General features: G+C 39.6%; 1 protein-coding gene across 3 annotated transcripts; it reads right to left on the bottom strand.

Annotated features, from left to right (window-relative positions):
* Positions 1–235: 235 nt before the first annotated feature.
* Positions 236–17,113, bottom strand: Gprc6a (G protein-coupled receptor class C group 6 member A). 3 transcript variants are annotated; one of them, XM_041655019.1, is made up of 6 exons: positions 16,920–17,113; positions 13,495–13,798; positions 12,286–13,122; positions 5,213–5,425; positions 2,270–2,393; positions 236–1,462 (listed from the first exon to the last, which is right to left on the bottom strand). In XM_041655019.1, the coding sequence occupies exons 1-6, from the start codon at positions 17,111–17,113 to the stop codon at positions 351–353; spliced, it is 2,784 nt and encodes a 927-aa protein (XP_041510953.1). In that variant the 3' UTR covers positions 236–350. The 3 variants fall into 3 exon arrangements, with proteins under 3 accessions (XP_041510953.1, XP_041510955.1, XP_041510954.1); XM_041655021.1 differs by having other exon boundaries at positions 12,811–13,122; XM_041655020.1 differs by lacking the exon at positions 5,213–5,425.
* Between the last annotated feature and the right edge of the window lie 297 nt (positions 17,114–17,410).

The raw sequence follows: 17,410 nt of genomic DNA, 5'->3' as shown, positions 1-17,410 counted from the left end.
GGCTTGTTGTACTTCAGTAGACTAAAAGTATCACAATGCTTGAAAAAGAGGCTTGAGAATAGTAGGGAATGGAAAAAGGCTGTTGTCTTATCCACTGGCTTCAAATTGCCTAAGAGGAAGACTGGTCAAGATAAAGGCTGAAGGGAGTAATAGAAAACAAAGGGAGATTAATACCAACAGCTTTATTTATTTATTATTTATTATGTTATAGGTAGTTATGCAGGGAGAGTATTCAAGGAAATGGTAGCAAAACTATACACGATATATTTGCTTGGAAAGTTAACACACAACTTACAGCAAAGACTAGAAACTTCTCCTTGGGGATCATGGCATACCCTAAGAACTCTCATTCATATACTTGAACTTCTTTTCTGACGCAAAGTTTTAGGCACATTCATAGCATTTTCTCTGCCTATGCCAAACACTTGTGCCAGACAATGGTTGCTGTTGGGACAGGCTGCAGCTTTGTCATTATGGCTTAGATTAGTTACTGCAGTATCATGGTTAGTGGTGTTCAGAGATACATGACTCAAGGCAAGATTGTTGGCACTGTGAGATGAATAATTGTAAACCATCTGGAGGAAGGCTGATTTGGTGTTAGTCTTTTGCTTGTAAAGAATAACGTAGCACTTGGGGAAGAACGTACAGCAGAGAATCCCATAGTTGGATATCAGAATAACTATAATCTCCACAGCAGGCAAATACTTGCCAAATGTGGTAGCATAGACAGGGATGAATATGATCCAAGCTATGAAGTAAATCAGCATGCCAAAAGTCAGGAACTTAGCTTCATTGTAATTCTCAGGAAGTTTCCTCCCTTTGAATGCAAACACGAAGCAAAGGAAGGCCAGGACTGCGATGTAGCCCAGCATGGTGCCAAAGGCCAGGACAGAGCCCTCCTCACATTCCAGGATAATGACTCTAGGCAAGGAGATGTTCTCCTCTACAACAGGAGCTGCCAAGACTAGCCAGAGAGTGCAAATGACCACTTGAATGCCTGTGCAGGTGAGGACAATGGGGACTGGCCTATAGAGGCACTTCAGGAAGGTCTTCAGCTTGGGATCAAAGCTGAACGCTAGCAAAATTTTCAGGGACTTCATCAAAATGCAGGAGACACAGAGAGTAAAACTCACACCAAACAGTGTCTGCCTGGTCTTACAGGCAAAATCTTGGGGTTCTCCAATAAAAAAGCCTGTGCTGGCAAAGTTCAGAGTATGGCAGGTGAGCATCACGTAGCAGACCGCTAATCCCCCAGATGATTTCACAACTGGTGTGTTCAGGTGTCTTGTAAATATTATGCCAATCGCCAGAACAAAGGCGATTCCTAGTAGGGAGAGGGCGATGAGGAGGAGAGCCAAGGAGTCATTCCAGTCCAGATACTCCACTTCCTTCTTGAAGCACACAGTGCTCCTTACTGGGGCCCAGTGGGTTTCATTGTTGCATAAAAGGCAATGATCCATATCTAGCAGGGAGAGGAGAACAATTACATCGCAAACATTTAAACTAGGTGGTTGTCTACACTACTATATATATATATATATACACATATATATATATGTATATATATGTGTATATATATATATCACAGGAGAGGTCAAATTGGTTCCTTATTCAAATAAAACCTACACAGAACCCAAAAAATAGAGGAAGGTAAATGGAAGCAAAGAGGAAGATGGGAAAGTAATAGAGAAGTCAAAAGGCCAACTGGGCTGTGCTTCTTCAGGAAATCTATATACTCCAGAGAGATGCGAATCTCTCATGAACTTGCTATTATTAGTGGCAGTTTAGAGACCTTGTTAAGAACGTGATTTAGGGATTAGACATAGTTCAAGCCACTTCCTCCCTCTACACCTGTGATTCTCATAATCCTGTCCAAGCTAACTGAATTGTGTAAGACTATTTTTCGAATCTTTCTGTCTCAAGGATAAGAATAGAAATAAAATAAATAAAAATAGAGGCTGGAGGTGTAGCTCAGTCATAGAGCATAGGCCTAAAGAGAGGTTAGGGATGTAGCTCAGAGGTGGAGCATGGGCCTAGAGAGAGGTTGGGGGTGTAGCTCAGAGGTGGAGCATGGACCTAGAGAGAGGTTGGGGGTGTAGCTCAGTGGTAGAGCGTGGGCCTAGAATACACAAAGCCCAATGTTTGATACCCAGAATGGAAAAGAAAGAACTGTAAAACAAAAGATAAAGCTAGGGCTGATATACAGAAAAGTCAGCCCAAGAGAACCAATTCAGAGGCGTCACTGTCAGTGGGAAGTGGCTGTGGTCACCTGTCTGGTTGCTATAGTGATTCTCAGGGCAGCTCACACAGTCATAGCAACACATGTGTTGGCTTCCTGTGGCTTTCTTCATTTGACCAGGGCTGCATTCCTTGGAGCATTTAGATAGAATTTGCTACAGTACAAGAAAGAAAGAAAAAAATCTAAATAATTAAAAAAAAATTACCCTAGCTATTCCTCATTTAAACATTTGCTAAGTAGCATTTTTGGTCTTTTTCATAGCATTCCCATCTTAAGGAACAGGAACAAACTTAAAATATTATAGGACATTTTGGATGAAAAAACTATGGATGTTTCATAATTTTTTTTTTGGAACAGGATCCCTGGCTGGGACAGAACTCACTCTGTAGAACAGGTTGGCTTTGAACTCAGAGAGATACCTCCAGAGTCCTGGGATTAGAAGCATGCACCCCCATGCCTATTGACATTTGTGGCTTCTATAAGAAAACCTTTCAAAGAACTCCCAGCAAAGGAAAAAGCACATATTTGTAAAGCTGAAAAATGAAATGAAGCTCAGGGAATTTCTGATTCTATGCTGAAGGAAGAATTCTGCAAGAAAAATAAGACTTCTGTCCTTTTTCAAAAAGATTTTGAAGTTTTATGTGCATGACTCTCCCCTCCCCCAATTTGTGTGTGTGTGTGTGTGTGTGTGTGTGTGTGTGTGTGAGAGAGAGAGAGAGAGAGAGAGAGAGAGAGAGAGAGAGAGAGAGATCTCCCTCATAGTTACAGGCAGTTGTAAGTCACTGATGTGGGTTTTAGAATGACAGCAAACAAGATAAAAAAAAAATAAGCAAAATAGAGAAAATGAGAGATGGTGACAACTGGGGAGAAAATAAAACAAAAACAGGGAAGTGAAGGGAGACAGAGCGCTGACAATGTTTCCACTCTCCTGACCACTCTCCCTCTTTTTTAAAATCTACTCCCCTCTTTTTTCTTAATCCTTCCTTTCTTTCTTCTTTCTTTTGTGGATTCAACACAGTGTTAAACACGTTCTTTTCATCTGTACTAGTTTATAAGCTTAGATGTGCTTTTTTCACTGTGAACCCAGGCTCATGATTCCCCTGTCTCTGCTTCTCAAGTGGTGGGATGATAGGCACTCCCCATCATGACTGATTCAGGTGTGACAATGTAATGTAGACTGGAGCTGGTGCACAGTCCTTCCATCAAGAAAAGGGAAGGCATATATAAGAGAGAAAGAGAACTGTGGAGTGGCAGGGGAATGGAAATTAAGGGGGAGATAGAAAGAGAGAAGGTATTGAGAAGAGCAAAATGCTAGATAAAGGAAGGAGAGGGAGCACTTAAAGACACCCACCAGCCTTTACCTGGAAGGAAATACAATGCTGTGGGAGAGCTCTGAGCAGACCACTGCATTTTCCAGGATGGTGCCTTAAGAACAGACTGAAGGGGTGTGAGTGTAGGTGGAGCAGTTACAAAGCTTGCACTCTGACCTCGGTGAGCAGTGGCTGTACCTTGCAGTGCAGTGGTACGACCAGGGGGTTAAAACAGTCATCACACTCATTTTGGAAGTTAGACTTTGAGTGGGTCTGCAGTATGACAAGTGTGTGATGTGGCAGACCAGGGACAAGCATCCCATCAAGGCGTCTCATGAGCAACAGACAAAGGAGGGTTGTCATTCTCTGAGATGTAGGAAAGAATAGCAAGAATTCTGTTTTGGAGACAGTCAGTGAAAAAAAAACAACTGTCAGATAGATATCCTTGTAGAAATTCCAGTTAGGCAGTCATGACTTATTTGACCTAAAAGATAAAAATCAAGAACCCACTAGAATCCTACAAAATGACATTGTTTAAAGACAGGAGCCTGATAAGGTCACTAAACAGACAACAAAGAGCAGGGTTGAGCCTGTGCACCCCAGTGCTTAGGGGTATTAGAAAGATAAGGGCATAACAAAGGAGACAGAAACAGTGGTTAGAGACACAGGGGGAAATCAAGGGAGTGTGGAGTCTAGGAAGCAAATAAGGCCAATGGTATGGAGAAAAGAATATTTGACTATTAAATAAATTATAATATTCAGATTTAGTATAAGTGAGCTAGACAAACAATTTTGGTAGCATTATAGGCAGCTTAAAAGAGAATGGAAGGAATTGGGGCTGCTGAAATAGTGATAATAGGTTCTGCTTCAAAGAGAAGTAGAGGCTTGGGCAACAAATGAAGGAAGATGTGGAAAATTGACACAGCTGCTGCCTTTTGAATACAGGAGAAATAAAACATTTATATCACCATGTGGACAGTGCAGAAGAGAGAATCGTAGAGGATGCAGGAGAATGTGCAGTTGGCAGAGCAAGTCCTTAGACAGGTGAAGAGACTGGGGTGCACAAGTCAAGTGGAGGTGCTGCCTTTGGGCACAGGCACAGCGGTCCATTCACGGGACCATATGGAATTTAGAAGCACAGGTACCAATGTGCTATGGGACCCAATGCAGTTCTTTTTTCCTAGTGTTTGGGTAGAACAGAAAGAAAGCACGATCAACTGAAAGTGACGGGGTAAAGTCAGAGAAGAGTACAAAGTGGCCAGCTAGCAAGAGGCAACGTCACCGGGAAATAGTCGGACTGATTGCCCAGCAGCGCAAGGTCAACTGGACACTGGGGCTCCTAAATTTAATGCGAATTCAATGAACAAGGTTTGTCTTCCCACCTCTCCCTCCCCAAGATCATTTACTTAGGGGATGCGTATATAGTTGACTACATATGGAGTTGAATTTGGACACTATTGAGAAATGGGAACACTGAAGAGAGAGGTGTGAGGAAACCGAGGACATGGGTAAGAGTGTTATGCTGGCTGGACATGGAATTTAGGGGTGGAAAGTGTTCCGTGAGCAGTGGGACAATCACTGGTAGCCCTGCTGGAGACCAGGACTTCTCCAGGTGATATGCTAGTTGACTTAAATTTGGCAAAGCACCCTACGACAAAATCACCTTAAGTTTCCTGAATTCGCGTTTTGCTTCTTGACTTGTGATGATGAAGACGTCGTGCTGCAGGTCATATTCTGCCATCTTCGTGATGGTCATGAGGCCACCTATCTCCTTCCAGAGAACCACGTCATAACCAGTATTTAAATCCCCATGGGCATCAAAATGAAACGAGTTCCTTCCGTCAGAGAATGTCACATTTTTCAACACATCAAGTAGCTGTGGAAGGTAAAAATGAATGAACATTGAACAGGTTTTTGGTACACCCTTTATCCCAGTGATGACATTGCATGCATCCTCAGGAATATTATTTAAACTGAGAAGAAAGGAAAGAAAAATTTCAACCACCGTTTAGGCATGCTTAACAAAGAATTTTCGTGTCATCACCGGGAGTTCTAGATTTGATCTCTGCAGAAGTTTTTCTTATGTGAAATTATAAAAGCAGGCTAGCTTTTTAAGAGCTGGTGACTTTTCTAGCCTATGAAACTGAAATCTGAGTACCTGCATGTGGCCATGTGGCAGACTTTCAGGATGGGTTCTTTGTAGCAGGTGGGGGCTTTTGACTCCTTCTGTGATTGCTAGTACAATGTTGATGGCAAAATACACCTTCTCATCTTGCCTCTGATGGTTCTTAAGTATACTTCAATGATCAGCACTCAACCAAGTGACCTCTAAATTCTATTTCCAACTTAAGTTACAAAGTGATTTCTTTTCATGCTGGAAGAAAGAAATGTAACTAAAAAATGACCTGCCTTGCTATCCAATTTGTGTGGTGAGAACAGTGAAACGCAAGAAGTATTTTGCTGACAATGGCAGCGACATTGAGCTTGTGCGGTACAGAAAGAGCATTGGAATTAGAACTAGGAGGGTGTAGTTTACTGTTTACTTGATGAGTAATCACAGTTTTCATTCCTCTTTCAATGGCCCACTGGTTGACTGAGTCCATGATTCTATGTGACTATGATGGGTTAAAAATATATGGGATGAGGCAGAAAGTTTTCTACCTGAAGAGAATTATTCTTCTCTGTTTTTTTTTTGTTAAGTTTAAATGTTTTAATTTTTTGCCAATAGACTAAAGAAATTAACTTTCATGTTAGGTAATATATTATCTATAATAGTCATGCAATGACCAAATATATTACCTTGGCAACATTTCAAAGTATGCACCAATGTTACTTGTCCCCATAGGTTTATCACGTCTTTTAGTGAAGGTAAATTAACTGCTTTAAAGAAGCAGAATACATCAGAGCTATCACAGTGGAATTAACAACAAAAATGCCAGCTTATTCTTGGGGCTATGGGCGTGATTCAGAGGGTAGAGGGCTTTCATAGCACGTGTAATGTCCTGGGCTCAATTCTCAACACCACACATACTGAGCACGGTGGTACACAGCTGTCCTCCCAAAGACGGGGTGTGTAGGTAGGGGTGGGGAGGGTGGGAGTTCAAGGCCAACCTTGGCGGCGTGAGACCTGGTGGCTACATTTTCTTAGAAGCATCTCATTATGATTGGTCCTGTCTTTCTAGTTTGCAAATAAAAAGCTTTTGTGGTGATAAACTAAAAAAAAAAAAAAAAAACATTTTTTAAAAAAATTTAACATTAACCAGAATTTTTTTTAAATGGAGGGAATGAAACTAAATGAATAAATAAGAGTGTCAATGATAAAGAGCTTCATTTGAATAATCAAAACAGCTTCAATGTACTCACTGCCGCCTGTGCACTGCTTTAAAGTGTGCTCCTTTCTTAAGCAGTGCTTCCGGGTCAGCCTCAGCCACTGGTTTAGGAAGCATATCCCTTTTTAGTCTTGTATTTAAATTGTTATTTCCACCTGCTCCCCCTCCTTGTATCTAATTTTATGCAAATATCTGATACAGGTATGTTCTATAAATAACAATAGCATTGCATAATAGCCATGCACAACTTATGCTTTCTCTAGCAGGAAAGAAGACAGAGGAAAGTAATGGTGCAACCCTTACTTAAGAAATATGGTAGAGCATTGACTTTGGGTTAAGGTAAATTTCGAACCTGAACCCTCAGTATTTAAATTATAAAGTGCTATTTTGCATCAGTTACTTTTTCCCCAATGGAGACTTAACTTGGAGTTCATACCACAAAATTTAGAGACTGAGAATTGCATTTCTGTACTAGGATTCACCCCTGTATGCTGAGATTCTCTTTTGAAGACCACAGGCCGGGGCCCACACTAGTTATCATTATGTAGTTCTCTTTAGCTTCATTTCCCTAAGTACCCTGATGCCTGTTCTGTCTCTCTCCATAAGTTTGTTTGTGGAAAGAGATATCCATGTGGCCAACCTAGAGTACAATAGAAAAAGTAGCCTCACATCTTTGTCCTAGAGCCCAAACCATACCTTTTTCTTTAGTCATATTTTCTGTGGCATAACAAAAACACACAGCCCACCAAGATAGACAGTTTAACTACCAGCCCTATGAGTAGCCATGGTGGATCCCTTAATTCCGAGTTCTCCTTCCCTGACCTCTACAACTTGGCTCCAAGTATACCCCCTCTTCCACTCCCTTAGGATAGAGCATACAACATAAGCTCTGTGGATCTCCTCAGATACTGTAAAGATAAAAAGAACTCCATCTCCAGCTTCAACTCTCAGAAGCACAGACTTGAGATCAGTAGCTACTATTAGCTGAAGGTCACTCTCATACTCTCCCAACTTTCAGACTATATGAAGCCACCATTGCATACTTCCATGTCTCCTAAGTTCTTGAAATACAGCATCTCCAAAATAGAAGGTTGATATTTTCCCCCACCAGAGCTCCGTATTTCTCCATGTTTCCATTTTTAACACACAGCATTAACTACCCTGATTGGGAATCGTTGGTAACATCTTTGTTGTGTTTTCTTTCTTTCTTTCTTTTTTAAACATCTGATCTATTCTAAATGCTCTCCAACCATTTTCTCTAATATTCATATCAGTCAAAATGCTATTTCTACAGCGGAAAATAGATCATCATGCTGCCACCTAAGAAGTATTTAATTGGCCCCCCTTTTGATATCTACAGTCCAAACTCTAGACATTCTTTGCCGATTCCCTGTATCAGCAGCTGGAGGGTCACCTGGTATGTTGCTAACAAGACAAGTTTTCCAGTTCCAAAGCAATTCAATTGCACGTCACATTTTTGAGATATCCTTTCCGGCAAAGTTTCTTGGTAAGTACCCCACATGAATCCCTTGTCTCATTTGTTCCCAGCTTCCCTTTGAGACTACAGTCCTGTGATGTTGTTCCTGCTCCCCAAAGAAGCCAGGCTTCGGAGAATGTTCTTGAAGTTGCTAACGCTGAAGTTGCTCTCAATTGTGTGCTGTGGTGCCATCTCATGTGTGTATGAGATATTGCGGTGTGTACTCCTGAGTAATGTTCAACTCCATAATCATCTGAGTGTATACCACACAGACTGCCATAGGAGAGGATTCTGTTTTTTTCCCCAGGGTGCCTTCAGCATTTAGCACAACGCCTGGAGCACGGAAGCAGCTAACAAATACTTCCTAAGCACATGTGAGGTGTAGCTGGTAGACATTTTCTCATCTCAGATGTACTACGCATTACTTTACATAGGATCAAATGGGAAAAACAGTCAAAACCAAACCATTAGCTTCAACTTGAAGAAGCTTTGCTCACATCCACCTGAAGAACATTAAAAATCCACTAAAGTAAAATAAAGGTGACTGTGTGCTGTCCCTGGACACTGCTCTCACCAAACACAGACCCAAAGCAGCGTCCTAACTGCATTGTAATCTAAGTTTAGTTGGATCTAAAACCACTCATGAGTATTAGGGCGTTTTGCTAGGGGGTGAAGAAATTAGGAATGGATCCTTGATTAAGGATCCTAAATGTTAATGTTTTGTTTTAAAATTTAATGTCTCTTTAAAGATTTTCTGCATAAAAAGGCCATTGATCGGAGGACTTGCTGTCCAAACCTGGCACTGATGATCATGTGACTTCCTTGCATCTCACCTTGTCTCCTCTTTTCCAGTCTGTTTCTCGATTAACAGGTTTTCAGGGGCGTGAAATACATACCACATGGTGACCTGGCTCAAGGGCTGAGAATGCCTCACGATGAGTGGCCTCAGACCCCTAGTGTTTAAATAAACTACAATGATTCTATTTACTTAAGTCGTCTCTTCGAAATGTGTGAGACATATTTCTAATTTAAAATACATTCCCAGATCTTTGACAGAAAAATAAATAGCTCTCTCAGTGTTAGTTTCTTTCCTCTTCCAAGCTCCTTTCTCATCTTCCTCTTGTATCCAATAGGTTCAGCTGCTCATCCCCATGCTCTCTTCCAGTCTCTCACTCCTAAAATTCAGCTCGGTCATGTCAGTATAACATTCTACTTCTTACAACAAAAAAGTGCATTTCCATAGTACACTAGGTGAAAGCATTGGAATGTTTAGAGAATGCCATATGGAATGTCATATTGGGAAGGAGAGTGATCTAAACAAAGACAAAGTTTGCTTTTCCCCAGTATTTTATGAGAGTTTTATAGTAGTAAGGAAGTACTTCAAGGAGATGTTCAAAAATTATTGGAAATATATTATTTAGAAGAATTTTAATGAAGACCCTTATCACTAATCATTTGCATCTTTATTAGAGATTTGGCTTTCTATTTATAAAGCAAAAAGTCCCTGAAAATGATCAATACCTGCCTCACAACATGTATAATGATTGATTATGCATATATTAAAAATAAATATAAATACAATTTAAAAAAGAGCAATTTCAACTATATAGTGCAAGGGTTGAGAAAGCAGTTCTGGGGTTCAGAACACTCACTGAACCCCACAGCAAAACAAAACAAAACTGACAACAACAAAGTAAGAACAAACAAGCAAAACACATGGAAATTACTCATCTAAACGAGGAAGCAGGTTACTTCAGTCTTTGGTGCTTATGTTGTAGGTGATTAAGACATAAGCAATAGTGACTGGGAGGGAGCTCCTGGCAGCACATGCTTAGCTTGCACAAGGCCACTGTTTGAATTCTAAGCAATAACAATAAAAGTTATGACAAAAATACAAATAACAGTCTATAAGGTGCTTACAACAACCCAACTGTCTTATTCTACTCTGCCTTCTGTTCACTTATAACTCTGAATGACATATATGTTGTATTATGGTACTGTATCTATACCTGTTCGAAGTCTAGCTTTGAATTCATATGATTGAGAGGTTTGATTCTCACAAGTTAATATTATTATTAAAAGAAGCATTGTACTTACATACTTTGCACAAGGTCATTAAAAAAACAACAATATGATTTGTCACTAACTACAGTCATAATAAACTTTAAGTCTTTCCAAAGTAATCCAAGAAAAGAAAGGAAAAAATTGCTGTATGCACACTTGGTGTCCCATTTAAACATAGATTTTCATATCTTAAATCTAACAACATTTCCATGTAGAAGACTCAGAAGACTGAAGAGATGGCTCAGTGGTTAAGAGCACTCTTTTAGATGACTTGGGTTCTTTTTTTTTTTTATTGAGAAAAAAAATTTCCGCCTCCTCCCAGCCTCCCACTCCTCCCCCCTCCCCCCACTCCTCTCCCCATCCCCCCACTCCTCTCCCCCCCCCACTCCTCTCCCCCTCCCTCTCAAGTCTGAAGAGCAGTCAGGGTTCCCTGCCCTGTGGAAAGTTCAAAGTCCTCCCCCCTCCATCCAGGTCTAGGAAGGTGAACATCCATACTGCCTAGGCTCCCACAAAGCCAGAACATGAAGTAGGATCAAAACCCCATGCCAGTGTCCTTGGATTCTCATCGGCCCTCATTGTCCGCTATGTTCAGAGAGTCTGGTTTTATCCCATGATTTTTCAGTCACAATCCAGCTGGCCTTGGTGAGCTCCCAATAGATCAGCCCCACTGTCTCCGTGGATGACTTGGGTTCTATTCTCAGCACCCTAATGGTGGCTCACAACTGTCTATAGCTCCAATTCCAGGGATTCAACTCTCTCTTATGACTTCAGCAGGCATGGCTTGCACACAGTGCACATATACACATACATGCAGGCAAAACACTCATACAAATAAAACAAAAATACAATTCTTAACACACACACACACACACAAAGCCCTACAGACAGCATACTTCTTATGATAGTAAGAGCATTTACTAGAGAGTGATTCTCAACTTTCCAAATGCTGCAGCCATTTAATACAGTTCCTCATGTTGTGGTGATCCACAACCATAAAATTATTTTTGTTACTTCTTTATAACTATAATTTTGCTACTATTATAAATCATATTGCAAATAACTGTGTTTTTTGATTGTCTTAGGCAACCCCTGTGAAAGAGTCATTGGACCCTACCCCCAGTAGATCACCACACACAGGTTGAGAACTGCTGAACTAGAGGATAGGATTATAAAGTACCTGCTGCACAATTAGGGGGATGTCATGTTTATTTATGATGCTTTTTGACTATAGTTTCCTCATGTACATAATGAGCATCCCTAATCCAAAATGCTGCAAATCTGAGTTTTTGGGCACCAACTTGATAGTATAAGTGAAAAATTCTACACTCGACTTCACTGGCACAATATAGCTATGCTAAAAATATTGTATAAGACCACCTTCAAGTTATATGAACAAGGCAAATATAGGCAAAGATTAATTTTATGTAAAGACTTTGTCCTATACCTAAGCTATTGAATCTCAACATGTATATTACTGAGCATAAAAGATGAGGGAAACACTATTATATTTAACAATAGCCAAATAATCTGCTAGTTCATGTAGTCTAATACTTATGGGCAAAAATAAGTAACATAATACATATGAAGTATTGAAAAAAATCATATATCTGAGGAGGAAGATAGTACTACTAACAGAATCTCTGCAGAAAATTAAACAGAACTTTGGGGCTTAGGGAAAGAAGTGACAATAAAATATAACTATCATCAAGAACAAAAAATTATATTAGCAATACACATTATAAAATGACAGTTTTTACTTTCAGAAGTTATAAGTTAAGAGGTTACTGTGGATCTTTGTAAAATAAATCAAGAGGGGAAACGGGGAAATGACAGTAGGCCAGTAGGCTAGGATTTGTGAATTAGTACCTCCCATGGTTGAAAGGCGTTGGGTTTCTGGCAGTCTCTAGCTTGGCACAGATCCCGGACGGCATGGCCAAGGGCAAACACTGCAAGCTCAATGCTGTGAATGAGTCCTGGCTCAGTATAACGCCACAGGAAGTCGTTTCTCATGAAGAACTGGTTTTCAAGGGTCTTGGTAGTGTCATGGGTCAAAGCAGTTTGAGAATAGTTGGAAATGCATTGACTCAAGTCACCATCTTTGACATGCTTACAGGCAGAAAAAAGCATGGCAAATTCATGTAGGGGTTTGTTATTGTCATTGGGATACCTATGCAGAGTCTGAAGAAAAGAATGGAAAGAAGACATATTGCCTCTTCTGAATGTAAACCCCACCACTTTACCAAGCTTCTTGATATTAGGAATGGTGATAATCTTGGTAGCGGTTGACCAGTTATCGCTAGCAATCCAGATCTTATTTATTTTCCTTTCAATGGCTTTAGTGAAGAGATTAAAAACATGGAATTTCCTCAGAAACACCACAATGACATTAACCCGGGCTTCTGCAATGATTTTCTCCAGCGTCTGATTGATCCTGACTTCAATGGTACTGTCTGAGAGGAAGGCCGGCAGCACCTCCTTGAAGGCAATGCACACGTTGTTTGCAGCAGCCTGAATTGCAAAAGTGTTCAGAGCTAGTCTTCCATAGTCATCATCTGTTGTGATGAGGCCAATCCAGTTCCATCCAGATTGCTGAATCAGGTGGGCCATTGCTTTAGTTTGGTAGAAGTCACTGGGTACTGTCCGTAAAAATGAAGGAAAGCGGATTTTGTCACTCAGAATTTCGGCAGTGGATTCATAACTCACCTGGAAGTGCACAGAATCTTTGAGTTATGGTGGTGGAGCACAGGAGCTGGTGGTAGTAAGCTCATTGCCCTTTGATTTCTATTATTCTTCCTAAATCCTCTCTCTATAAGAAGATCAACTTATGTCAGCACCCAAGGATATTTAGTTATATTGCTTTATTTGAACCTGGCTGAGGTTACTATGGAAACAGAGCAGGTGAAGCCCTCAGAGATAGGTGTCTTTTCTAAATCAACTTTTAAAAAAGTTGTCAGAAATTAGTTTTTGACTATTGCAAAAGTGACTCCCTAGCTAGTTCCTAGGTTTCCACGATCTTTTTATGGGAACAAATGTAATCAAAGCCAACATATGGAAGGAAGGAGAACAAAGATGTACCTGTGGCATGAGCTGTAAGTTCAGCATCCTTGAGACAGCCATGGATATTTCCGAATAGCCAGCACCTATGACAGCTTTCACCCTTGGCATGTAACTGGAATAGTCACACTGGAAGGTCACTGTTTCTCTAGAGCAGTTGAATTTAGAGAGGAACCTCAGAGTTGCTGCCACTGCTGCTGTGACTTCGGTACATGTGTCATAGATTTCATAGCCTAGTTTGACTCCGGATAACAGTGTCGAGTTATTGATCACCTCAATGCTGTGTATCATAGCCAGAGCTTGAAGAAACGCTGATATTTCAAAGCTGTGAAGAAACAAGCAGTTTCTGAAACAAACCATAACTATTCTATTGATATGGGGATAGCGTCCCTCATCCACACCTCTGTCCTCTGATGGATAGATTTTGGATGAATCCAACTGATTTCATGAAAAATGTGAACTTTATTTGAATCCAAATTTTCCCTTCCCCTCCCTTTTGATAATAATTTTAATAGAATGTCTTCTATTTATTTGTTAACAATTTTATAAATGTAATCAATGAATCTTTCAAAGATACATTTACCTTTTTTTATTGAGTTTTGTTGAGCTTTGCATTTTTCTCTGCTCCCCTCGCTGTCTCTCCTCTCCCCTTCAACCCTCTCCCAAGGTCCCGATGCTCCTAATTTACTCAGGAGATCTTGTCTTTTTCTACTACCCATGTAGATTAGATCTATGTATGTCTCTCTTAGGGTCCTCATTGTTGTCTAGGTTCTATGGGATTTTTAATTAAAATATAACGGCATCATTTCCTCCCTCCAATACCTACTAGCTACCTTCACTCAACCTATTTCCTCCCAATTCTAGCTGGCAGTCTCTTTTTCTTTGATTATTATCGTTACGTGCATACATGTGTATGCACACACACAAATATACATATAAAAGACATGATGAATTCATTTTTGTTGTGTGTATATGGTTTCAAAGCTGATCACTCTGTATTGGATAACCAATAAGGAGACTCATTCCTGGGAGAGGGTATTTCTCCTTCTCCCAGCAGCGGTTAGTTGCCTGTAGTGCTTTGAGTAATGCACCTCGATCATAGATAGCCACTTCCAACTCCTTCCTCCAACTCCCCCGATGAAAATAATTTCAAAGGAAACCTTTAAAAGGGACAATGTCAGAAACATAAGTTTTGTAAGTAGAGTCTACAACACAGTCTTTAGTATTTTCTTGATAAATATGATTGTGTTGAACATTTTAATATGCTGTGATATCTGGTGTGTTGTGTCTTGTTCCTGTTGGCAGTTACATGTCAGCATGTTATTGCTGTCAATGCATATGCTTCTTAGACTTAAATCCTATCTTTTAATGTTCTGGTTTTAATCTGTGGATAATGGAAATCAGATAAACAGACTTTTATGAATTTAAATTTTTCTTTTTAAAAATATTTCTTTTCTTGAGATTATAATATAATTATATAATTTCATCCTTCTCTTTCTTTTATCCAAACCCTCCCATATATGATATCTCCTTGTTCTCTTTCAAATATGTGACCTTCTATTCATTAATTGCTGTTGCATTCACATATATTTTTAAATACATGAATCAGACTTTTAAGAATTACTGGTGTCTGTCAAGAGACACATCTGTTTCAGAGAACATTTCTTGCACTCATGTTGCTTTGGGATTATTTCAGAGATCTCAGTAATTTAGTCCTGATTCACTGCTATCTCATTCCCTACTGTACACAAACACTGTAATTATAACCTCATATAAAATGAAAGGTTAATGGATGGTTTCTAAGTGGATGAAGGGAAACTTCCGGGTTTTGATTCCAAATTTTGCTTACAATTCATTAACTTATAATTACTTGAAAATTATCATTGTCACTGTAGGATAAAATATAGAAAATCATTGTTAAAATTTTTATTAAAAATGAGAGAAAGGATTAATATATTACTTCATAATTAAACCATACTGTATTTTCATAGTCCCTTACATGTAAACTCAATGACCTTTGTGTCCCCGGTGCTCAGAAAAGGGACCAGATAACACTAACCCCTGGCTCAGCATTGAGTAAGATGCATTTCCCTTGAGGAATGACAAGAAAGTCAAACACTAATTTATTTGTGGATTTTTTTTCTTCCAGAAGAAGTTTGTTAGATCAAATGTTTTATCTTTATCATTGGTTATTGACTTAAAACTTTGGACTTCAACTCGTTGGGTACCAATTCTGTGCACTGAACATCTTCACTTTTTATTTTGTACTGTTTCAGCTAATCACTGGTTAGAGTAATGGTAACTCAAACGGGGATGAAAGACCAAAGGGATCTTGGTATGATACAGGAAACACGTGTGATCCAAAAGCATGTTATAGGGTTTATAAATCATTATTTGATAAGGAAAAAAATTGGAGATTATATATGATGATACATTTTTCAAGGCACAACACTCTGGAAGTCAAGGCAAAAAGGATCAAGAGTTGAGGCTGGCCTAAGATATACAATGAGCTCTTGTCTCAAGGCAAAACAAAACAAAACAGAAAAGAAAAACAGAAGAGGAATTTAAGCTTACCTCAAATTGTGATCAGAATTTTCAGAGGCACAGGCAAGCTTCAGGGTCACAACGTCACACCATTTGAAGCTGATGCTGTCTGTGTCCTTAAAGGTGTCTGGCCTCACTTTTTCCAGACAGGAATTGCAAGTCAGTTTCTCAAAAACTGTGTTCTAAAACTGAAATTTAGCTAAAACATATTGTCTTCCTTCAAACAAAATCCATCTGTAAAATCCCCCCCCCCCTCCAGTTTTAGTTTCTTGTAGGACACCGTGCCAAGAATTAACACTGCATGTAGCAATGTGTTCAGTAAAAAGGAAAAAAAGCATTCTGATCCCAGGATGGTCATAACTTATTAGCAAAGGATTAGATTATCCTATTTTTGCTTGTGAGCCTAGCTTTTAACGGTGGAGCCATCTTGCCAGCCTAGGATTAGATTATTCTAGAGTGAAATGAATACAGCGCTGATGAAATGTGAGCATGAAAACCTGAAATGTGAACTTTGAAAAAAGACATAAAACCGTAAGCCTATGCTTATAATTCTGAAATACCTGCTGTGGGTGACAGACACATGAGCATGGTGTGCTTGCTGTAGTGCATGACAGATTACAACATCCTTACAAGTGGCTTCCGAGGTTTTTCAAAAGGCATAGTTAAAAAAAATACATTACTGTAAAGCATTCTCAACCCCCGTGTTTGGAAGTTGGTTACACAAACAGGGGTGGTGAATATATTTTAAGGACCACAAAACTAACCAGATGCAAATTCAAAAGAAACTCATGCTCTATTTAAAAAAAAAAGTTATCACAAGTAAACCATCTGCATGTCTTAGTCTTACAGCACAATCTTGAAATCTAACTCTTTAATTTTTTTTTTATTTAAGTTTTACTCACCCAACACATTTCTGGATTTGTGGTCGCCTGGGATGGTCATCTGAGGACAGCATTTTTTCATGAATGGCAAATAAACCCCCAATCATGATATGTCCAGGAGAAGTGATAGCCACAAAGTCATCCGGAGTGTGGCAAGACTGGGAGGTATCGAGAATAATCACGAAGCAGGTAATTACTATAATTAATAATGTCATTCTTTTGTCTCATTTGCTCAGCTCATGAGAATTATTAGGAACCATTCAGTTCACAGATAACAACGACAAGATTCTCATTTCCCCTAAATGCTTTGGAAGCATAGGACATCAAGGGCCAGAAATGCTCAGTATTCAGATTCTTGATGTTAGTGAAAACAGTTCACTCACTGACAAGAACACGTCAGACTCTAAGAGTCTCTGGTGTTGAGCCAAGTGACAGTGCACAGGTAAGAGCTAGGGACAGCTGATAGAATTATAAACACAGGGACATGCTAACAGAATTGCAAAAACAGATCT

Source organism: Microtus oregoni, unplaced genomic scaffold, assembly GCF_018167655.1.
Source record: "Microtus oregoni isolate MIOR12 unplaced genomic scaffold, Mior012 000006F_ref0000085, whole genome shotgun sequence".
Taxonomy (NCBI): Eukaryota; Metazoa; Chordata; class Mammalia; order Rodentia; family Cricetidae; genus Microtus; species Microtus oregoni.
Note: the sequence above shows the minus strand (reverse complement) of the source record. Positions and strands in the feature narration are given on the sequence as shown.

Bases quoted from the DNA above. Each gene is read 5' to 3' on its own strand.
- Gprc6a (XM_041655019.1), bottom strand. From the start codon at position 17,113: ATGACATTATTAATTATAGTAATTACCTGCTTCGTGATTATTCTCGAT. The intron at 13,123-13,494 runs GTACATCTTTGT...GTGCACTTCCAG, and splicing joins ACTTACAGCTCATGCCACAG to GTGAGTTATGAATCCACTGC. The intron at 1,463-2,269 runs GTGACCACAGCC...TCTCCCTGCTAG, and splicing joins TCACTATAGCAACCAGACAG to ATATGGATCATTGCCTTTTA.